The 23,726-nt window shown below is 38.0% G+C and overlaps 5 protein-coding genes across 5 annotated transcripts; 2 read left to right on the top strand and 3 right to left on the bottom strand.

Annotated features, from left to right (window-relative positions):
• Nucleotides 1-2,543: 2,543 nt before the first annotated feature.
• On the bottom strand, nt 2,544-6,110 carry sord (sorbitol dehydrogenase). The gene is made up of 9 exons (XM_084109711.1): nt 5,489-6,110; nt 5,358-5,391; nt 5,089-5,253; nt 4,602-4,761; nt 4,400-4,518; nt 4,049-4,114; nt 3,781-3,959; nt 3,509-3,630; nt 2,544-3,386 (listed from the first exon to the last, which is right to left on the bottom strand). Exons 1-9 carry the CDS (start codon nt 5,540-5,542, stop codon nt 3,221-3,223), a joined length of 1,065 nt encoding a protein of 354 aa, XP_083965837.1. The 5' UTR covers nt 5,543-6,110; the 3' UTR covers nt 2,544-3,220.
• Nucleotides 5,140-8,498, top strand: LOC311079982 (uncharacterized protein). The gene is made up of 5 exons (XM_084109714.1): nt 5,140-5,279; nt 6,390-6,639; nt 6,791-7,211; nt 7,344-7,483; nt 7,607-8,498. The coding sequence occupies exons 2-5, from the start codon at nt 6,478-6,480 to the stop codon at nt 7,637-7,639; spliced, it is 756 nt and encodes a 251-aa protein (XP_083965840.1). The 5' UTR covers nt 5,140-5,279; nt 6,390-6,477; the 3' UTR covers nt 7,640-8,498.
• A 144-nt stretch (nt 8,499-8,642) lies between these two features.
• LOC311079979 (sorbitol dehydrogenase-like) lies at nt 8,643-12,203 on the bottom strand. Its single transcript, XM_084109712.1, has 9 exons — nt 11,586-12,203; nt 11,455-11,488; nt 11,186-11,350; nt 10,699-10,858; nt 10,497-10,615; nt 10,148-10,213; nt 9,880-10,058; nt 9,608-9,729; nt 8,643-9,485 (listed from the first exon to the last, which is right to left on the bottom strand). Exons 1-9 carry the CDS (start codon nt 11,637-11,639, stop codon nt 9,320-9,322), a joined length of 1,065 nt encoding a protein of 354 aa, XP_083965838.1. The 5' UTR covers nt 11,640-12,203; the 3' UTR covers nt 8,643-9,319.
• LOC311079980 (uncharacterized protein) lies at nt 11,198-13,846 on the top strand. The gene is made up of 5 exons (XM_084109713.1): nt 11,198-11,376; nt 12,481-12,731; nt 12,890-13,310; nt 13,445-13,584; nt 13,708-13,846. The coding sequence occupies exons 1-5, from the start codon at nt 11,373-11,375 to the stop codon at nt 13,738-13,740; spliced, it is 849 nt and encodes a 282-aa protein (XP_083965839.1). The 5' UTR covers nt 11,198-11,372; the 3' UTR covers nt 13,741-13,846.
• An 8-nt stretch (nt 13,847-13,854) lies between these two features.
• On the bottom strand, nt 13,855-15,690 carry terb2 (telomere repeat binding bouquet formation protein 2). Its single transcript, XM_084109715.1, has 7 exons — nt 15,325-15,690; nt 15,086-15,167; nt 14,688-14,827; nt 14,539-14,585; nt 14,368-14,456; nt 14,076-14,164; nt 13,855-13,994 (listed from the first exon to the last, which is right to left on the bottom strand). The coding sequence occupies exons 1-7, from the start codon at nt 15,386-15,388 to the stop codon at nt 13,867-13,869; spliced, it is 639 nt and encodes a 212-aa protein (XP_083965841.1). The 5' UTR covers nt 15,389-15,690; the 3' UTR covers nt 13,855-13,866.
• Nucleotides 15,691-23,726: the final 8,036 nt, after the last annotated feature.

Consider the following 23,726-nt stretch of genomic DNA (forward strand, 5'->3'; position numbering starts at 1 on the left):
TAGCAAGATTGTGAGACAGGATATTCATTAAAGTGTGTGTGGGTTTTTATTACCGTTCTCCAATTTTGCAGATCACTGCTCCCCCTAGAGGTTATTAAAATGCACTACAACGCTTTCATGAACACTGGCAAAAACACACTATGAGCATAATTAAAATATATACCGTTTAATGCAGAGATATCATTTGTAAAGATTAGCTGTTTAAAAACAGCATCTCAGTACCAAGGTCATCTCAGTGGACCAAACCCAGCCAACACCACCAGCCACGCCTCCTGAACGAGCAGCCTAGACAAAAACACCATCATCAGCACAAAAAGGTCTGAGTATAATATTTCAATACATCTCAGTTCCCTGCACAAACAAATATAAACGTGAAAAGAATAATCTGTATTATATATAAAGATATAATTGTGTTTTCTAACACAATAAAGCAAATATTAATGATCATCTCCTAACGTGGCCACATATTAATGTTTGGTAGATTAGATGGTAAACAATCAGTTCTCGTAATCAGCATGTTGGATGCAGGAGAAATGGGCAGGAATAAAGATCTGAGAGACTTTGACAAGGGCCTTATTGTTGTGGCAAGGCGACTGGGTCAGAGTAGCTCTGAAACGGCAAGGCTTGTGGGTAGGTCCCGGTCAGCAGTGGTGAGAATTTTCCAACAGTGGTCCGAGGAGGAACAAACCACAAACCTGCGACAGGGAGTTGGGCACCCAAAGCTCTTCAGTGCACGAGGGCAACAAATGCTACCCTATCCGGTTCGAGCCAACGTAAGGTCTACTGTGGCACAAGTCAGAAAATTGTAATGATGGAGGCATGTGTCACAACACAATGCATTGCACTCTGCTGCATAGGGGGCTTCGTAGCCGCAGACCAATCAAAGAGCATATGACGACCCCTGTCCACCATCGAAAGCGCCTACAATGGGCACACAAGAATCAGAACTGGACCTTTGAGCAGTGGATGAAGGTCGCCTGGTCCGATGAGCCACATTTTCTTTTTCTTTGAACCATGATGCACTTTGGGACGATGACTAACCGGGGGAGGGAGTGTGATGCTCTGGGCAGTGTTCTGCTGGGAAACCCTGCATCCAGCCATTCAAGGATGTACATTTGACACGTACCACCTACCATTGTTGCAGACCAGGTACAGCCCTTCATGACAATGGTGTTCCCTGCTGGAAGTGACCTCTTTCAGCAGGATAATGCGCCCTGTCAGACTGCACACATTGTTCAGGAATGGTTTGAGGAACATGATAAAGACACGATTCAAGGTGTTGCTCTGGCCTCCAAATTCTACAGACCTCAATCCAATCGAGCATCTGTGGGATGTGCTGGACCAACAAGTTCGATCCACAGTGGCTCCACCTCACAACCTACAGGACTTGAAGGATCTGCTGCTGGTCGTGGTGCCAGACCCCACAGGACACATTCAGAGTCCATGCCTCGGCGGGTCAGAGCTGTTTTGGTAGCACGCGGAAGAACAACAGCATATTATGCATGTGGTCATAATGTTTTGGCTCATCGGTATATAATATGAGTTCATTTTATATCATATATTGGATACTTACCACTTTTTATTACTTGTGAGGCACCCATTGCTTTGGCCACCAATAAAGACACAAGTCCAATTGGTCCTATGTTAATAAAAACATAGTCTATTATGAGTCATATCTCAAAAGTCATGTTACAGAGATGACATTTCTAAAAATGAAGCATGCTTACAGTGATATTAAATTAATAAGCAACAATTGTTTTACAGTGCTGACACACTATAGAAAAGTGGCCAAGAAGTCAGAGGTCATTACAGATTGGTTAATGTGTAACAGTTACATAAACATGTGCAATAGAGATGGCTGACCTGCACTGCAGACAAACAGACTGCAGGCATAAATGCCCACTGACAGGGGCTCAATCAAGGCTCCCTCTGAAGCCTGCACACAGTATATATGATTATTATTACTCATATTGAAGGACCATGGACTCTCTCTCTCTCTCTTTCATTATTTAATTTGTTCAGTAATAGTGATCTGACTTGTAGCAGAAGCTAACGTTGTGTTTGTAGTCTCTGCACAGGGTCCCATCGTCCGGAGGACATGCACAAAAGAATATGCTGGGAGAGAGGTTGTAGTGTCCAGGTTTAAAGAACTCATCTATTTCTCAAGGAACTCCAGGCTCAACTGCAACTCTGTCCCCTGTTGAATACAAAATGATAGTCTCCAATGGCCCCGTTCTGCCACATGTGCACATCTGATCCACAAATACCCACAGAGTGCATCTGAAGTAACACGTCTTCAATAGAGATCCAATATTAAAGTGCTAATCACCATTGTGTATTTGGAAATATTGCTAAGTCACAAACCAATACCATTTGGTCCCATCTCAGGAATCGGACGCTGTTCCTGTTAAAGATACAGAAAAGTCTGCAAATACAGTATAAATTGCAAGTGCAATCAGAGTTCGAGGGTTGCAAAATCTTCAACTAAAATTCATGAAATGTCATTGCAATCTGAGCTCTCCTTTAGAGTGCACGACCAAAGAGAGGTTTTATCCATTTTATTCACATACAGTATGCACGTATAGAACAACTGATAGGTTCTGTTAGTTTACAGAATGGATCATGCAATGTAATTAAAATAAATGAAACGTACATCAATGGTGTATAAATGAGTTTTCCTCCATATATTCACTGATTAAGATGGCCAGTTGTGGACTACTTGCAGAACTCCTACTTATTATGCCCAAATTACATATTGACAAAATATACAAACAAAAATAAAATGATTACAAATATAAAAAGAGCTCACATACTTTCCTTAAAGTAATTACACAGACAATCAAGTTAGTACAATAAATCTTAGGTAAAGATAAGATGCATTGTTTGTGAAAAAGATTTAAGGTAATTAAATTGTAAAAATGACCTGCTATTATGATATGCCATTAAAAACTGCACTCTGACAATGTTACATACAAATAAATGAACACTTTTCATGATTCTATAAAATGTTTATTTATATTTATTTGACTAAAGTAACATGCTAGATTCATAAATTACATTTAAATGATACATAATTACATCCACTGTGAAGACTGAATTCCTGTGACTGCTGTACCTGAGACTAGATAGTGAAGTTACTCTCAAAACTAGCAGGATTAAACAAAATGTATTGAAGTGACTGTAGCAAAGCAATAATCAGATGTGGGTCTAGTGGTTGATCTCACGGGTTCTGGTCATTCTTGTCACATTTTAACATGACTTTAACCCCAAGACCCTGACGGGTGGTCTCAAAGGCCTGCACAGCCTGCTCCAGCGGGAAACGGTGGGTGACCAGGGGTTTGACGTTCACCTTCTTAGACGCCAACATAGAAATGGCCACCGGCCAGCTGAAAAAACAATGAGGTGTCATGGGTAAAAGTGTGCACATTTTTTTATATTTTGATCTACATTATACTCAAACCGCTGATACAGTCATAAGTACATCTCTAGCCTTAGTGATCCTACTTACGTATTACAGTAACGGAATACACCTCTGATGTCAACTTCTCTGAGTGCTGCATTGAGAAGAGGTATGGTGGTCATCTCAGCACCAAGCCCAACCAACACCACCACTCCTCCTGAACGAGTAGCCTAGACAAAAACATCATCATCAGCACAAGAAGGTCTAAGTATGATCAATCCTTTTGGGCATGTCTAAACACTCAAACAAATTTGACAGCAAAATGGACACTCCAATAATGTGAAAGCTGTATGGCTTTATTTTTTTGTAATCAAACTTACATAGATGGCTGTTTGAATGCTGTTCTGCACTCCAGTGCATTCAATGCTGATTTGAGGCATGCAACCCAGCATTCCCTCCACTTTTTTGGCCATGTCCTGAGGTGTATCCTCTTTTTTCACAAGAAGCAGGAAGTCTGCTCCGATCTCTTTAGCTTTGCCAAGCCGATCAGAGGACAAGTCTACAAATACAGATTAAAAATGTATTTTATATGCACAATTTATTCATACATTATTACTTTTTATGCATAGTGAAGAATATATACATTACCACTTATTATTACTTGTGAAGCACCCATGGCTTTGGCCGCCAACAAAGAAACTAGTCCAATTGGTCCTATGTTGGTGAAAACACACACACACACATAGTCACACACACATATATACAAACATAGTCTTTGATTGCTATAACCAGTTACATATCTCAAAAGTCATGTTACAAAGATAACATTTCTAAAAAAAATGTTTCTGTGATATTAGATTAATAAGCAATAATTATTTTACAGTGCTGACACACTAGAAAAGTGGCAGAACCCCAGAAGTCAGAGGTCATTACACTGATTGACTAGTTAATATGTAACAGTTGCATAAATATGTGCAAACATTAGAGATAGTGACTGACCTGCACCACAGACAAACACTGAGCTTCCAAGAGTAACTCCTGCCCTCCTGCAGGCATGAATGCCCACTGACAGGGGCTCAATCAGGGCTCCCTCCTCATAAGTCAAATTATCGGGAAGTCTGCATGCACACAACCATATGATTATTATGCATAGAATTAAAGGACCATGGACTTATAATTCGTCCAGAAATAGTGATCTGACTTGTAGCAGAAGCTAGCGTTGTGTTTGTAGTATCTGCACAGGTTTCCATCATCTGGAGGAGTGGCACAGAAGAATATGCTGGGAGAGAGGTTGTAGTGTCCAGATTTAAAGAACTCATCTACTTCACGAGGAACTCCAGGCTCAACTGCAACTCTGTCTCCTGGTTACAAAAATGAAAGACACACTTAATCCAAGTTTAACTGTTATAGCCTACCCCTGGTTTCACAGACAAGGCTTAAACTTAGTCCCAGATTAAAATGCATGTTTTAGCTGTTTTACTGAAAGCAACTTACACATACAGTAACTTAGAATATGTCAGTGCCTTTGTTTTTTCTCAGGATGCACAACAGTAATGTTCTTTCTAATGCATGTTTATAAAAGCTACTTAAATGCCCTAATTTAACTAAAACCTAATCCTGGCTTAATCTAAGCCCTGTATGTGAAACCAGACCATTATCTCACAAACTAAGGCAAACCCAGAACTAACCTGCTTTGAGGTGAGTCACAGCAGATCCCACTTTCACCACACGACCAGAGGCTTCATGTCCCAGAATCATGGGCTGTTTCAACACATAGTCCCCGATGCGCCCGTTCTGCCAATAGTGCACATCTGATCCACAAATGCCCACTGAGTGCATCTGAAGTAACGCGTCTTCAAAAAAGAAGCCCGGAAAATGGGTAAATATGAATACTAAAATGTTTATCACCATTGAAAAGCATTTAGAAATATTGCTTAATCACAAATCTATAACCTACCATTTGGTCCTGGCTCCGGGATCGGACGCTGTTCCTGTTAAAGATACAGAGAAGTCTGCTATTATTAATTCCAAATGCAATCAGAGTTCAAGGGTTGCAAGATCTTCACTAAAACGCATGAAATTTCATACCAGTCTGAGATCTCCTTTAGAGTGCAGAACAACGGAGAGGTTGTCTTTATCCATGTTTTTATCTCATATAAGTACAGAACAACTGACAAACTCCCGTCAACGCGTGTTCTCACAGTTGATATACTTATTATTTGACTCCTGTACGGATACGGATCATGCACCCGTTCACTCACACACGAACTGACACACATAGAAATATAGACATAGAAACCTCCGGTTTCAATGGGTCGTCCGCCATATTGAAACGGTCAAAGCCGGTCAAATAGAAAGTTGACAGTGCGCCGTCTGCAACCACCACAGTACGGTGCGCATGTATGAATATCTATATCTGTAACAGACTTCAGCAGATGATTTTGCTCAACTAACACAATACAACAAGAGGAAGGCGTCAGCTAACACAGCACTAAAAGTTACCATAATTTAAACCCCTGTAATATTGAGTTTCTACATATAAAAACAAAAACTAACACATTTTTACCTGTAAAAGGTTAACCCATTTTTTCGGGAATTTAAATCTTGGTGGTTTTTACAGCCAAAATCTGCGCAATGTTGTAGCATAATTGATGCTTATTGTGAGTGAAGATACGCTGACCGTTCCAAAATGGCGGGCGCGCCGACGTGTCTGGAGCGGCCGAATGGGATCCTACTTAAATGTCTCTATGCCCCTTACGGCCATCCCACTTCTTCCTGTTTTCTCAGCAGGTCATTCAATAACATCAAAACTGCGCGCTGTGCAATCTGTGCGCATTCTGCACAAAATAATGGAGAGGAAAAGCTAGTTTCTGCATTTTAACATTGTTCTTAAAATGTCAATAAATACAAATTAACTATACAAATATGGACAGATCTGCCTCGTCTTTTCTTGCGTTAATTTTTGAATCTCACATTTATTTCCATTCAGTCCCAGTTCCAGAAATGCCGGAAGTTGTCTGTTACTATGGTGATGCGCCTACTCTATTCAGTATGTGTTTTTTGGCAAATTAAACACAATGAACGGAGAGGATATGGTACTGGAATGTATCAACAAACAACAGGAGAGTCTGAACATGAGTCACCGGGGTCTAGTTGTTTTGCCACCTGGCGTTTCGAGACTCGTTACCTTGAAAAAACTGTTTCTGAACAACAATCAGCTCATTTTACCACCAGACGAGGTACGCCATTTATCCCATAACTTATGTACGGTGTTTTACAAAGTAGCTACTCGCAAAGTGAATGAATTCGTCGCACTGTACATATCATATAATAATAATAATGCAAGCAGAAATCATGTCTAAGGTGTCTACCATGTCCATCCCCTGTTAGATTCTGCACCTGGAAAAGCTTGAAGAACTGACACTGGATAGAAACCAGCTGACCGTTCTTCCTAGCAACATTGGATCACTGAAACACCTGACTTACCTGGGTGTAAACCACAACCCACTATCTGTTCTCCCAGAAGAAATAGGGGACCTGAGAGAACTGAGAGAGCTCTGGGCTGCTGGATGTGGTCTCATCTCCATACCATTATCTATTGGTAAACTCAGCAAGTTACAGAAACTTGGGCTCCATAATAATACAATTGCACACCTGCCTTCAAAATTTGGATCCCTCAGCAGTTTACAGTGGTTAAACTTAGCCGATAATAAACTTCAAGACCTCCCAGAAGAGGTGAATCACTTACAGTCTCTGGTCTTCATGAATCTGGACAAGAACTGTTTTACACACATCCCTACTGAACTAACAGGTTAGAAACTTCCCACTTAATGAAATTACTATATTTATTCACTCTCATTATTATCGGTAATGGATATTAGGTGTAAATCCCTGTTTTCCTTTTTTTGTTGCTCATGTGCAATTTTTTTACATCTGTTTCCAGACATGGCAAATCTGCAGATCCTGTCTATTAAATTTAACAGCATCAGATCACTGGAGGATTACCTAATCCCTGGTTTCAGCAGACTTATAAAACTTGACCTCAGAGAAAATCCTTTAATGGATAGACCACCTCACTGGAAGGTAATTAACCATTAACAGAAAATAAACAGACACACTTTGTTTCAAGTATATACACTTTTATTTGTTAATATTACTATTGCTATTCTCTGTAACCTATGTCAAATCACCTCTGTTCACGTACAGGGACTGGATTTCATATTGCTGGGAAAAGTGTGATTTACTGAAGAAGCAGTTTAATATGAGATGACACTTTTTATTACTTGTGAGGCACCCATTGCTTTGGCCACCAATAAAGACACAAGTCCAATTGGTCCTATGTTAATACAAACATAGTCTATTATGAGTCATATCTCAAAAGTCATGTTACAGAGATGACATTTCTAAAAATGAAGCATGCTTACAGTGATATTAAATTAATAAGCAACAATTGTTTTACAGTGCTGACACACTATAGAAAAGTGGCCAAGAAGTCAGAGGTCATTACAGATTGGTTAATGTGTAACAGTTACATAAACATGTGCAATACAGAGATGGCTGACCTGCACTGCAGACAAACAGACTGCAGGCATAAATGCCCACTGACAGGGGCTCAATCAAGGCTCCCTCTGAAGCCTGCACACAGTATATATGATTATTATTACTCATATTGAAGGACCATGGACTCTCTCTCTCTCTCTTTCATTATTTAATTTGTTCAGTAATAGTGATCTGACTTGTAGCAGAAGCTAACGTTGTGTTTGTAGTCTCTGCACAGGGTCCCATCGTCCGGAGGACATGCACAAAAGAATATGCTGGGAGAGAGGTTGTAGTGTCCAGGTTTAAAGAACTCATCTATTTCTCAAGGAACTCCAGGCTCAACTGCAACTCTGTCCCCTGTTGAATACAAAATGATAGTCTCCAATGGCCCCGTTCTGCCACATGTGCACATCTGATCCACAAATACCCCCAGAGTGCATCTGAAGTAACACGTCTTCAATAGAGATCCAATATTAAAGTGCTAATCACCATTGTGTATTTGGAAATATTGCTAAGTCACAAACCAATACCATTTGGTCCCATCTCAGGAATCGGACGCTGTTCCTGTTAAAGATACAGAAAAGTCTGCAAATACAGTATAAATTGCAAGTGCAATCAGAGTTCGAGGGTTGCAAAATCTTCAACTAAAATTCATGAAATGTCATTGCAATCTGAGCTCTCCTTTAGAGTGCACGACCAAAGAGAGGTTTTATCCATTTTATTCACATACAGTATGCACGTATAGAACAACTGATAGGTTCTGTTAGTTTACAGAATGGATCATGCAATGTAATTAAAATAAATGAAACGTACATCAATGGTGTATAAATGAGTTTTCCTCCATATATTCACTGATTAAGATGGCCAGTTGTGGACTACTTGCAGAACTCCTACTTATTATGCCCAAATTACATATTGACAAAATATACAAACAAAAATAAAATGATTACAAATATAAAAAGAGCTCACATACTTTCCTTAAAGTAATTACACAGACAATCAAGTTAGTACAATAAATCTTAGGTAAAGATAAGATGCATTGTTTGTGAAAAAGATTTAAGGTAATTAAATTGTAAAAATGACCTGCTATTATGATATGCCATTAAAAACTGCACTCTGACAATGTTACATACAAATAAATGAACACTTTTCATGATTCTATAAAATGTTTATTTATATTTATTTGACTAAAGTAACATGCTAGATTCATAAATTACATTTAAATGATACATAATTACATCCACTGTGAAGACTGAATTCCTGTGACTGCTGTACCTGAGACTAGATAGTGAAGTTACTCTCAAAACTAGCAGGATTAAACAAAATGTATTGAAGTGACTGTAGCAAAGCAATAATCAGATGTGGGTCTAGTGGTTGATCTCACGGGTTCTGGTCATTCTTGTCACATTTTAACATGACTTTAACCCCAAGACCCTGACGGGTGGTCTCAAAGGCCTGCACAGCCTGCTCCAGCGGGAAACGGTGGGTGACCAGGGGTTTGACGTTCACCTTCTTAGACGCCAACATAGAAATGGCCACCGGCCAGCTGAAAAAACAATGAGGTGTCATGGGTAAAAGTGTGCACATTTTTTTATATTTTGATCTACATTATACTCAAACCGCTGATACAGTCATAAGTACATCTCTAGCCTTAGTGATCCTACTTACGTATTACAGTAACGGAATACACCTCTGATGTCAACTTCTCTGAGTGCTGCATTGAGAAGAGGTATGGTGGTCATCTCAGCACCAAGCCCAACCAACACCACCACTCCTCCTGAACGAGTAGCCTAGACAAAAACATCATCATCAGCACAAGAAGGTCTAAGTATGATCAATCCTTTTGGGCATGTCTAAACACTCAAACAAATTTGACAGCAAAATGGACACTCCAATAATGTGAAAGCTGTATGGCTTTATTTTTTTGTAATCAAACTTACATAGATGGCTGTTTGAATGCTGTTCTGCACTCCAGTGCATTCAATGCTGATTTGAGGCATGCAACCCAGCATTCCCTCCACTTTTTTGGCCATGTCCTGAGGTGTATCCTCTTTTTTCACAAGAAGCAGGAAGTCTGCTCCGATCTCTTTAGCTTTGCCAAGCCGATCAGAGGACAAGTCTACAAATACAGATTAAAAATGTATTTTATATGCACAATTTATTCATACATTATTACTTTTTATGCATAGTGAAGAATATATACATTACCACTTATTATTACTTGTGAAGCACCCATGGCTTTGGCCGCCAACAAAGAAACTAGTCCAATTGGTCCTATGTTGGTGAAAACACACACACACATAGTCACACACACATATATACAAACATAGTCATTGATTGCTATAACCAGTTACATATCTCAAAAGTCATGTTACAAAGATAACATTTCTAAAAAAAATGTTTCTGTGATATTAGATTAATAAGCAATAATTATTTTACAGTGCTGACACACTAGAAAAGTGGCAGAACCCCAGAAGTCAGAGGTCATTACACTGATTGACTAGTTAATATGTAACAGTTGCATAAATATGTGCAAACATTAGAGATAGTGACTGACCTGCACCACAGACAAACACTGAGCTTCCAAGAGTAACTCCTGCCCTCCTGCAGGCATGAATGCCCACTGACAGGGGCTCAATCAGGGCTCCCTCCTCATAAGTCAAATTATCGGGAAGTCTGCATGCACACAACCATATGATTATTATGCATAGAATTAAAGGACCATGGACTTATAATTAGTCCAGAAATAGTGATCTGACTTGTAGCAGAAGCTAGCGTTGTGTTTGTAGTATCTGCACAGGTTTCCATCATCTGGAGGAGTGGCACAGAAGAATATGCTGGGAGAGAGGTTGTAGTGTCCAGATTTAAAGAACTCATCTACTTCACGAGGAACTCCAGGCTCAACTGCAACTCTGTCTCCTGGTTACAAAAATGAAAGACACACTTAATCCAAGTTTAACTGTTATAGCCTACCCCTGGTTTCACAGACAAGGCTTAAACTTAGTCCCAGATTAAAATGCATGTTTTAGCTGTTTTACTGAAAGCAACTTACACATACAGTAACTTAGAATATGTCAGTGCCTTTGTTTTTTCTCAGGATGCACAACAGTAATGTTCTTTCTAATGCATGTTTATAAAAGCTACTTAAATGCCCTAATTTAACTAAAACCTAATCCTGGCTTAATCTAAGCCCTGTATGTGAAACCAGACCATTATCTCACAAACTAAGGCAAACCCAGAACTAACCTGCTTTGAGGTGAGTCACAGCAGATCCCACTTTCACCACACGACCAGAGGCTTCATGTCCCAGAATCATGGGCTGTTTCAACACATAGTCCCCGATGCGCCCGTTCTGCCAATAGTGCACATCTGATCCACAAATGCCCACTGAGTGCATCTGAAGTAACGCGTCTTCAAAAAAGAAGCCCGGAAAATGGGTAAATATGAATACTAAAATGTTTATCACCATTGAAAAGCATTTAGAAATATTGCTTAATCACAAATCTATAGCCTACCATTTGGTCCTGGCTCCGGGATCGGACGCTGTTCCTGTTAAAGATACAGAGAAGTCTGCTATTATTAATTCCAAATGCAATCAGAGTTCAAGGGTTGCAAGATCTTCACTAAAACGCATGAAATTTCATACCAGTCTGAGATCTCCTTTAGAGTGCAGAACAACGGAGAGGTTGTCTTTATCCATGTTTTTATCTCATATAAGTACAGAACAACTGACAAACTCCCGACAACGCGTGTTCTCACAGTTGATATACTTATTATTTGACTCCTGTACGGATCATGCACCCGTTCACTCACACACGAACTGACACACATAGAAATATAGACATAGAAACCTCCGGTTTCAATGGGTCGTCCGCCATATTGAAACGGTCAAAGCCGGTCAAATAGAAAGTTGACAGTGCGCCGTCTGCAACCACCACAGTACGGTGCGCATGTATGAATATCTATATCTGTAACAGACTTCAGCAGATGATTTTGCTCAACTAACACAATACAACAAGAGGAAGGCGTCAGCTAACACAGCACTAAAAGTTACCATAATTTAAACCCCTGTAATATTGAGTTGCTACATATAAAATCACAAACTAACACATTTTTATCTGTAAAAGGTTAACCCATTTTTTCGGGAATTTAAATCTTGGTGGTTTTTACAGCCAAAATCTGCGCAATGTTGTAGCATAATTGATGCTTATTGTGAGTGAAGATACGCTGACCGTTCCAAAATGGCGGGCGCGCCGACGTGTCTGGAGCGGCCGAATGGGATCCTACTTAAATGTCTCTATGCCCCTTACGGCCATCCCACTTCTTCCTGTTTTCTCAGCAGGTCATTCAATAACATCAAAACTGCGCGCTGTGCAATCTGTGCGCATTCTGCACAAAATAATGGAGAGGAAAAGCTAGTTTCTGCATTTTAACATTGTTCTTAAAATGTCAATAAATACAAATTAACTATACAAATATGGACAGATCTGCCTCGTCTTTTCTTGCGTTAATTTTTGAATCTCACATTTATTTCCATTCAGTCCCCCAGTTCCAGAAATGCCGGAAGTTGTCTGTTGCTATGGTGATGCGCCTACTCTATTCAGTATGTGTTTTTGGCAAATTAAACACAATGAACGGAGAGGATATGGTACTGGAATGTATCAACAAACAACAGGAGAGTCTGAACATGAGTCACCGGGGTCTAGTTGTTTTGCCACCTGGCGTTTCGAGACTCGTTACCTTGAAAAAACTGTTTCTGAACAACAATCAGCTCATTTTACCACCAGACGAGGTAACTGTTACGCCATTTATCCCATAACTTATGTACGGTGTTTTACAAAGTAGCTACTCGCAAAGTGAATGAATTCGTCGCACTGTACATATCATATAATAATAATAATGCAAGCAGAAATCATGTCTAAGGTGTCTACCATGTCCATCCCCTGTTAGATTCTGCACCTGGAAAAGCTTGAAGAACTGACACTGGATAGAAACCAGCTGACCGTTCTTCCTAGCAACATTGGATCACTGAAACACCTGACTTACCTGGGTGTAAACCACAACCCACTATCTGTTCTCCCAGAAGAAGTAGGGGACCTGAGAGAACTGAGAGAGCTCTGGGCTGCTGGATGTGGTCTCATCTCCATACCATTATCTATTGGTAAACTCAGCAAGTTACAGAAACTTGGGCTCCATAATAATACAATTGCACACCTGCCTTCAAAATTTGGATCCCTCAGCAGTTTACAGTGGTTAAACTTAGCCGATAATAAACTTCAAGACCTCCCAGAAGAGGTGAATCACTTACAGTCTCTGGTCTTCATGAATCTGGACAAGAACTGTTTTACACACATCCCTACTGAACTAACAGGTTAGAAACTTCCCACTTAATGAAATTACTATATTTATTCACTCTCTCATTATTATTGGTACTGGATATTAGGTGTAAATCCCTGTTTTCCTTTTTTTGTTGCTCATGTGCAATTTTTTTACATCTGTTTCCAGACATGGCAAATCTGCAGATCCTGTCTATTAAATTTAACAGCATCAGATCACTGGAGGATTACCTAATCCCTGGTTTCAGCAGACTTATAAAACTTGACCTCAGAGAAAATCCTTTAATGGATAGACCACCTCACTGGAAGGTATTTAACCATTAACAGAAAATAAACAGACACACTTTGTTTCAAGTATATGCACTTTTATTTGTTAATATTACTATTGCTATTCTCTGTAACCTATGTCAAATCACCTCTGTTCACGTACAGGGACTGGATTTCATATTGCTGGGAAAAGTGTGATTTACTGAAGAAGCAGTTTAATATGAGATGAGCAGAAACTGAGAATGAACATCCAGTTGCATTAAATACTTTTGTCAGTGAAACATATATAGAACAAAGAAGTGGATTTAAACAAGGCACGTTATATTACATTTCTTTGTGACAATAAGGAGGTGTCACATCATTAGATCTCGAAACATTATGACCATGGAGGGAGGGAAGAAAATCATAAAGTTCCCCTAAATACTTCTTCATTTGGTCGACATGAGCATATCCTGAAAAAGAGACAGAACAATAAACAGTTTCTAAATGTGAGAACATTTGTAGGGTGTCAGTTTTATCTGTTAATTAATTACCCGAGATCATGTTGTTTACAGGATACTGCCGCATCTCACAGCATGAACACACTTTGTTCGGTGATGCAACAGACTGGTAATCTTCCTGGCTAATAGATAACATGAACATGAGGTTACACCAGGTTTTTATACAGATAAAGGGCTGTGGTAGTGAAAGTAATATCTAGACATCAGTTGTGTGTCTTTAACTACTGGATGTATTTAAAAATGAAATTCACTACAATGAATTAATGCATTCTGCCCAAATTCTATATTAAATTCAGATATAATTAAATGTTGAGTTAATGCATACCTGTTCTTCTCTCTCACTGGTGGATCTTCAGTCTCATCGGATAGACTGTCTTCAGACGTTTTGGTTGTTTTTTGTTCTTCACACATCACCTTTAATAAATAACAACTGAGAAGCTAACAAAGACAACGAAGAATAGCCGGGCACAGGTTTAACTACAGCGTGTTCTCCTACCTGTTCATCCGTTTCCCAAATGAACCTTCCAATTAGCACTCTCATTTCTAAAGAGAAATTGGAACATTAATTATGAAATATTAAATGTAGCAACGACTCATTTCATTCTTTACATTGGATCTCGTCACTAAAAATAATGAACAGCTCACCATTCTGGATGGAGTCTGGAGGCAGTACGTAGTGGCCAAGAGGCACAGATTTGACACTCTGGCGAGGTTTACATGCTGACAGGAAATTGCTGTGGAAAACTGTCGCCCTGTTCTTTATATAGTCCTCACTGCGATATACCCTAAAAAAAGAAGAAAGAAAGAAATCAGGTAAAACTTGTTTTTCATGCATTTCAGGGGTTTAGGGTACAGTAGATTTGGATTAAATTACATTCTATAGGCTGGTCTCTCTGCCACAGATGCGAGTGATAACCACTTTTCTTTGCATTAAATTAAAAATACACAATCCATGCATATTCTGTTACTTTTAAAGCTTCTTTAGAAGTATGACCAAATTACCCTGAGACAAGATTTGCACAGTAACGTTAAACTAAATAGACCTTTTAGTGTCTTCAGAAGAGGCATCATTACTGAAGAGGTAATCTGCTGTTTTCCAGGAAGAAAGAGCTCCCCCTTCAGAAACTAAAAGAATATAGACAAGTATATAATGTACTCATATTTCAAGTTAAAACCTGATATAAAATCAGATGACTTATTACAAAATATTCATTAATAGATTCGTTCATTTCTTTAATTGAGTTATTTTAGAAGCATATAACCAAATGCTCATCTCACCCACCCCAGAAGCTGGTTACCCCCTTTCCAACACTGCTGGAGAACCATGCCGTTTTGTCTTTAAACATGCTTATGCGGAGGTGTTTGTCTCTTCAGTTTGCACAGAAGCTAATCGAAGGCCTCGATGTTGCGATGATCCTTCTTCAGACCTCGAATGTGACGACGTTCAAATTAAAATCATTAAAGTTTTCCTGAACCAAACAAGTGGTTAGTAAAGTAGAAAAGTTCTGAAAAATGAACAGGGGAAAAATAATAAAACGTTCACAACCTATAACGGACAAGCGTTAAATATTTTTAAATAGCTAACACAGATCGCCTCAGGCCTTGACGAGCGATATCCGATTGGTGAACGAATCTGTTCACAAAAACCGGTCTGATTCGTAATGAGAAGAGAAGTGACGACAGAGCATTTAAAGTGAACCGAGGATATGACTGCTGAAGGAAGGATTAAAGGCGAACTTTAATAGTCAATAGCCAATAAATATATAATTTAGAGCGATGACGTAGTTACAATATGACGTAAAAGAATCATTGAATCGTTTTTTAATTTGATTTGCGCGGGTTTCTGAGTCGGGTTTCCCATCACTAAAGAATGACTTTTGACGACATATTGAAGTACTCATATTATTTCCATTGATAGTATATTGCAACAATTACATATTATTATTATTATTATTATTATCATTATCACCACCACTACTAGGCTACTACTACTATTGTTGTAAAAAATATATATATTCCTCGCAGTTTTTAGGCTTTAAGTATTTTTAAATGAGAAAAAAAATTAAAAAATCGATTAAAATATTGTCGTCTTGATAGAAGCTTGCAGGAGAGCTCTCCTAGGTTATTAGTTTCTTCACTGGCTGTAATTTACTATGCGAGAATGCTAAAATAGTGTAGTACACGCTCTTGTCCACTAGATGGTACTAGAACGGCGTAATTAATGAGGATGGACTCCGTGCCGTGCTCACTCAGGCCTGCCTAGAACTAAGAAGTAGCAGTTATCCTGCCCTCCAAAAAGTTGATCAACCGGAGCTGATTCAACTTAATGGTAAAAACTGTTGATCAAGTGTCAGGAATCAAGCACTTGTTATTGATCGTATTCGGCTGTGCAGGCTGGTACTTAATTACATGTCAACTATGTTTTAGGTAAGCTGAGTTTTTTTGTTGTTGTTGCGGTTATTTCCCCACGTGTCTGCTGACAGTTTTATGTGGGCACACATGATTTTACACTTTAATTTAATTGTGGTACGAAAGCTATACTACAGTTAAATACATTTAATCTGCTCGCTCTGACGATTGCTTAATGTCATATTGACAGCCAGTTTATTTCGTACTGCAAATGTAAGACATGTCCAAAGTGGCCTCTATATCTTAATTTGTATTCACAGCACAGAGAGAAACACAGTATCTGACCTTGTGGAGACTATTAAAATATGCTGATAGTGCACCAGAAATCAAAAATGAAACATCATCACAAGATTATTTTAATCATTACTGTAAACAAATGCATGCTGTTCTCATTCATAAACAGGACTTAGTTATTTTGTGGTGATCTAAACATGTTTTGAGGAACACATATAAGTAATCTATACATGCTTTTGTTAGTGATATTGTGGAAGTGTCTGTCATTCTATGCTTTATATCAACAAGAGGTTTGCCCACAGGTCAGTAATTTATGTGGAGTTGGCTGCTGTTGGCACACACTGAAGCTAAATTGCTTCCTGTTTTAGTGGACAGTACTGTCATGTAGTCTTGTGTTTTATGTCTCCAGGAGGCCATTAAAAAAAAGACAACTATACAGTTGAAGGAAAGGATAGTGTTATTTTCTGGGTAATTGTGGATTCCTGCTGAGATGAGATGCCTCCGTCACAAAGGTTATGATAGGGTAAAAAAACACACACACAACAACATTATTTTTTTTACTGAAAACTACAATGCATTATAGCATCTATGTTTAAGCCAGTAAGAGTGTTGCTGTTTTTAATAGTATATTTCTTTCAACTTTTCATAAGTGTGTATACCATAATGTTAACAATCAAAAGCTGGCTTGTTTTTCAAAGCAGCCAGAATAGGCCACTATATGATACTACACTCTAGATACAGTAGAACCATTTTGGGTTCCCTTTTAGTGAACAGTTCTTAAAATAATATTTCTTTCTTATTGTGAAAAACATTAAAAAAAATTGAAATAATAATTTTTCCCACTATAAAGAGCCTTGTGTAGAATTTCCATTCTACACAAGGCTCTTTATAGTGGGAAAAATTATTATTTCAATTTTTAATTGGTTCCAGGAAATCCAGGTTCCATGGATATAAAAGTTTCTTCATGGAACCATAGATGCCAATAAAGAACCATCATTTAAAGAGTGTACATATCCTAAATGTTTGGAGACAAATCTACTGCTGGTGGTATTATAAGGACGGAGTTAATTCATTGTTTGTTGCATTTGTATTTTTGCATATTTTTGGTTTTACTCTGAATACTGCCCCTAAATACAAAGCTTATAGCCTAGTAGTTGTCCATATACCATAGTAGTGAACAGCATGTGTGTGTGTGTGCGCGTATATACTCAAAAGTTTAGGGTCGGTAAGACATAGTATGTTTAAAGAAGTCTCTCATACTATTACAGCAATTTTATATCCTGCAAAATATGTTAGATTAAACATTAAATCAGGCAAAGGACAAACTATCACACAATTATATCTGCATTATATGGTTCAATGCTCATGTTTGTGATAACACAACATTTCCATAATCTGCATTATTTATAGAGAGAGAACATTATCTTGTGCTTTCTATTATCAGATAGAGCAGACCGTGTAGGTTTCTCTTCTAGTTTGCATGTATTTAAGGATATTTTTTATATAGTGACATTGCATTATAGTTTAATGTAGCCATTTTAAACTAAGGCATAATCTAGAGAGCCATTAAATAGATTTTCAAGTAGTCTATTCTTGGCTGAGAGGAGCAAACTGAAGTACAACATCAGAGAGGACAAAGACATCAAGACTACATCAAGTAGTAGCAAAACTACTTTATTTTCTTTAATTGACTAACAGCACCCTGACAGCAAAATCTAAAATTAGAGAGAGGAAGATATACTAAAATATAACTTCATCACCCTGGTACACAGCTTTGTTGAAGCTGTGGGGGTTTCGAATGGGTAACAAACTTTTACAAGCGGTACAAAGAACATTTTGCTGAGACTATGCATAAAACATTACAAGCATATACAACTGGACAGACAGAGAGATTTACAGATGTGCTGAATTTAAACAGAATTCAGCTTGCAGGATATGGCAGCTATGTTTCCCCTCATGTTGTTTATATGGAGAGATGAACATTTGAAGACCCCAGAATAACAAATGTTGTTGTTATGAATGTAGTGATTGCTACAAAGGTTATATCATTGATGGATCTCATAATGTTCTCTTCTTATTTTGTTGTTGTTTTGTTGGATTAAGCAAGTCATTATTATAACATGCTTTTTCCAATGATAAATACTGCACATGATCTTACGTACAGTAGATTAAAAAAGGAAAACATGCACTAGCATAGTAGGATCATAATACATATTCTGATTGGGGTATCTAACATTGTTTTCTTGGCATCTGACAATAGCATTGATAGGATAATATAGAATAGACAGGTCAAGGTGAGGTCTGGAGTGACAATTGTATAACTCAAACATGGCTAAAGATGGCCTTGAGGATTCGTCATCATATACATTTTTAGATGAGACTGCAATAACCTGTTTATATTCCAGCATTCATCATTTAATTGATTTTTTTTCCCATCAGATACAAACAATTTATCAGAACAACCTCTCAAAACGAGTGATGAAATTCTGGCCTATACCAATAAGGCGATAATTATTTTTATGTCGTGGCTGTTAACTTATAAATGGGTGATATACTGTAGCCTAATACTGTAATACCATACTATTTTGTTAGAAAAAGAACAGCAAATGTTTGTTACTGTATATGCACATGACAACAATAACAACAACAACAACAACAGCATGCTTGCATGGAAAATAGATCTTTGCATTATCTATTTAATTTTAGATTAGATACAATGACCTACAATGATTAGATACAATGACCGGCCACTTTATTAGGTACACCTGTTCCACTGCTCATTAATGTAAATATCTAATCAGTCAGTCACATGACAGCAACTTAATTTAGGCATGTAGACATGATCAAGATGATCTGCTGAAGTTAAAACTGAGCATCAGAATGGGGTAGAAAGGTGATTTAAGTGACTTTGATCTTGGCATGGTTGTTGGTGCCAGACGGGCTGGTCTGAGTATTTCAGAAATTGGGATTTTCACATTTTACAGAGAATGATCCAATTAGTAAACAAGCTCCATCGCACACCTGCAGGTAATAGGTGCGTAGGATAATAAGACCAGGTGGATCGTTTCAATAGACAAGCAATTCCCGCACACTATCGTAACTTGCAAAGAAGTAATATTTATTCACACAACGTTTCGGTCACACGACCTTCATCACTCCTGATGAAGGTCGTGTGACCGAAACGTTGTGTGAATAAATATTACTTCTTTGCAAGTTACGATAGTGTGCGGGAATTGCTTGTCTACAGAGAATGATCCAAAAAGTGGCAGTTCTGTGAGTGAAAATGCCTTGCTGGTGCCAGAGGTCAGAGAACAGCCAGACTGGTTTGAGCTGATAGAAATGCAACAGTAACTCAAATAACCACTTGTTACAACCGAGGTCTGCAGAAGAGCATCTCTGAACACAAAACATGTTGAACCTTGAAGCAGAAGGGCTACAGCAGCAGAAGACCAAACCGGGTGACACTCCTGTCAGCGAAGAACAGGAAACTCAGGCTAATTCACAGTTTGCACGGGCTCAGAGGTGTTAAAAAAAAGAAAAAAAAGGTGTAAAAATTTTATCTTTAGGGGTACAACAGCTTGTCACTGGGGCAGTACCCTTAAAATGACATCTTTGTACCTTTTTTTTACCACAAAAAGGTTCATAGAAGCAGTACCTTAAGGTACCTATTTGTACTCTAAGATACTAATATGCACCTTTTAGGAGTAAAAAATAAGGTACAAAGATGTCATTTTAAAGTTACTGCCCCAGTGACAAGCTGTTGTACCCCTAAAGATAAAAACATTTTCTGTGTGCACCATAACTGGACAGTAAAAGATCGGAAAAACGTTGACTGGTCGGATGAGTCTCGATTTCTGCTGTAACATTCAGATAGGGTTAGAATTTGGCGCATAAACAAAATGAACGCATGGATCCATCCTGCCTTGTATCAATAGTTCAGGCTGGTGTTGGTGGTGTAATAGTGTGGAGGGTATTATCTTGCCACACTTTGGGCAAGATACCAATATTTGGTAAAAAAAATACAAAAGATTAGTACCAATTGAGCATCGTTTAAATGCCACAGCCTACCTGAGCATTGGTGCCGACCATGTCCATCCCTTTATGACCACAGTGTACTCGATCTTCTGATAGCTAACAGCTTCTGATGGCTAACAGCTACTTCAAACGCACCATGTCACAAAGCTCAAATCATCTCAAACTGGCTTCTTGAACATGACAATGAGTTCACTACAGTCAACAGATCTCAATCCAATAGAGCACATTTGTGATGTGGTGGAACGTAAGATTCAGGTCATGGATGTGCAGCCAAAAAATATGCAGCAACTGCGTGATGCTATCATGTTAAAATTGACCAACTGGTTGAGTGTGTATGTATGTATACAGTATATAACAAACTTGTAGCCATACTGTAGTGCCTTAAAGCTGTCTCCTCAACGCCCACCTAATTGTTTAAGATCACATTACATGTTACTACTGTACATTACATTACTGTCCATAATATAGCCCACACATGCTTATTGGATTGGCGGAGCCGTCCACATGGACAGATGAAAGCCGTGAGGATGATGGGGTGTGTGGGGGATTAGTGTGCGGATGTCCTGAGCTCTAATTAGGCCAGTTTAGCTCTGCAGCACCAGATCCTGCTGCACTGTGACTGCTCAGTCATGAGATCCACAACCAAGCTTTTTATTTTTTAAGCAGCTGAGATTTTACCTTGCCTTGTTGCTTTCATCACACGACCTGTCGCTAGAGTTTGATGCCAGTCTGTAAATGGCACAACCACCCCCTGCATGTGGATTTTATTGTTTGTTTGGTGTGATAAAGTAGACATTATCATTCTGTACTGGCTAGCATTTTCGGCTGAGCTTTATATGAGTAGGCTGTCAGCCAATCAGCCTTTTTGTTTCAAATGTAAATGCAATGTCTTGTCTAGCTCTGCTAATGACTTCAAAGGGCCCCTTTTCATGGCAGGTGTCTCTGGATTAAGGCAATTGCAGGATTGTTCTTTTTTTCCCTCTCAGCTTCACGTTTGAAGTGTCATCTTTTGCCTTCCTTTTCAGTGTAATTTCGCTTGTATCCAGCTCTTTCGGTGGAAGAGTACTAAAATAAATGTCCTTTTAAGAAGATGAGTGTAATTCTAACACATTCTCATTTATTTCATAGCGTTTGGTGAACGGTGGCTCAGTGAAAAGCAAGCAGTTAATATGATCATTTTAGTTCACAGATATTCTACTATTCTACTTTAGGCATTTAATCAATTATAGTTTTAGACAATTGTACCCCAAATATGTCTGTCTGGTTTAATGTTTTTGAATGAAGTCTCTTATAGATTATGCTCAACAAGGCTGCATTTGATCAAAATATTTGTAATATAACAATTTAAAATATATTCTAATATATTTTAAAATGTAATTTTTTCCTGTGATGGTAAAGCTGAATTTTCAGCATCATTACTCCAGTCTTCAGTGTCACATGATCCTTCAGAAATCATTCTAATACACTGATTTGCTCCTCAAGAAACATTTCTGATTATTATAAATGTTGCTAACAGTTGTGCTGCTTAATATATATATAATATATATATATATATATATATATATATATATATATATATATATATATATATATATATTTATACTTTCATTTTTATTGGAGTTTTATGACAACAACAACAAAAAAGGAAACATACATTGAACAAAATCAAAGGAAGCTAAGGAGGAGGCATCTAGTACAATTGATACAAAAATAAGTAAAACTGTGATCATCGAAATCACTGATCAATAAACCTTACATATACAATACTTCTACCAACTTTTGCACAAGTTTACCAGCAACCCAAGAATCATACAAAATTAACACTCAGTGTACAGTTGTATTGGGAAGAAGAGTTATGCATTCTCTAGGGCCAGAAAATGGGTCCATTTTCTCCATTTTTCCTTAAATGATGATTCTCTTAACCTTATAGTGTAGGTTAATTTTTCCATTATAAAAATGCTTTGAATTAAACTTGTCCATTGCTGTTGATCTGGGATGCTCGATTTGAGCCAAAGTCTAGTAATAGCCTTTCGGGCCGCAGATAATAAAATCTTGGATAAATAAAGGTCCTCCTTCCGCACACTTTCTGTGATGTTTCCGAGAAACATAACTTTACATTCCTTTGGGATATTGTACCCCAGCACCTTCTGTAAAGTATTGTTAACGATAGTCCAAAATGGTTGGATTTTAGGACATGTTCAGAAGATGTGGTGCTTAATATTTTTTGTGGAAACCACTATATTTTTTTCAGGATTCTTTGAGGAATAGAAAGTTATTTGAATATAGAAATCTTTTGTAACGTTAATTTGTAACTTTAGTGACACTGTTGACCAAATTTCAATATGCTAGTTCTAATAGTTCAAAGTTCATTATTCTATGAACCTCAAAAGATACCTCACAAAACACTCTCTAATATTGTTTATATAGCCTATAAAATAGTTTTTTTATGCTATCAGCACAATATGTTGATGTTGTAGATTTTAGTGTCTATACAAAATGAATGTTTACAGAATCACACTTTATGTAAAATACATTCAAGCAACATCACACTGGGTTTACTGTCTATAGAGTTTTACTATATGAATTTTACCGTTCTTTTCACTGCTTAAAATGTTGATGTTGTATTTTGACCATTTAAGAGGAAAACCCGTTACTTGCTACTGTAGTTATTGCACCTGAGGATCTGAGAGCCCTTGTCAGGTCTGGTGCAGATGGTGGGAAGACCACGGCCATACTTCTCCAGCCATTAAGCGAATGATTAGTGGTCGACCGATATTGATTTTTTAAATTGCCGATATCTTAGAGAGCAGGGTGGCCGATGGCTGATATAAAGCTGATACATATAACATTATTTAATTTAAAGATAGTAAAAACACATGCATAAAGTGCTGAAATTAATTATTTTTTATTTTACATTATATTTACAATTTTAGAAATAAATCATTTAAAAACTAATATGAAACAAACTTGTTAAAAAAAAGATATCTTGTGAAATAAACAGATTTA

Source organism: Abramis brama (genome assembly GCF_963993115.1).
Source record: "Abramis brama genome assembly, chromosome: 3".
Lineage (NCBI taxonomy): Eukaryota > Metazoa > Chordata > Actinopteri > Cypriniformes > Leuciscidae > Abramis > Abramis brama.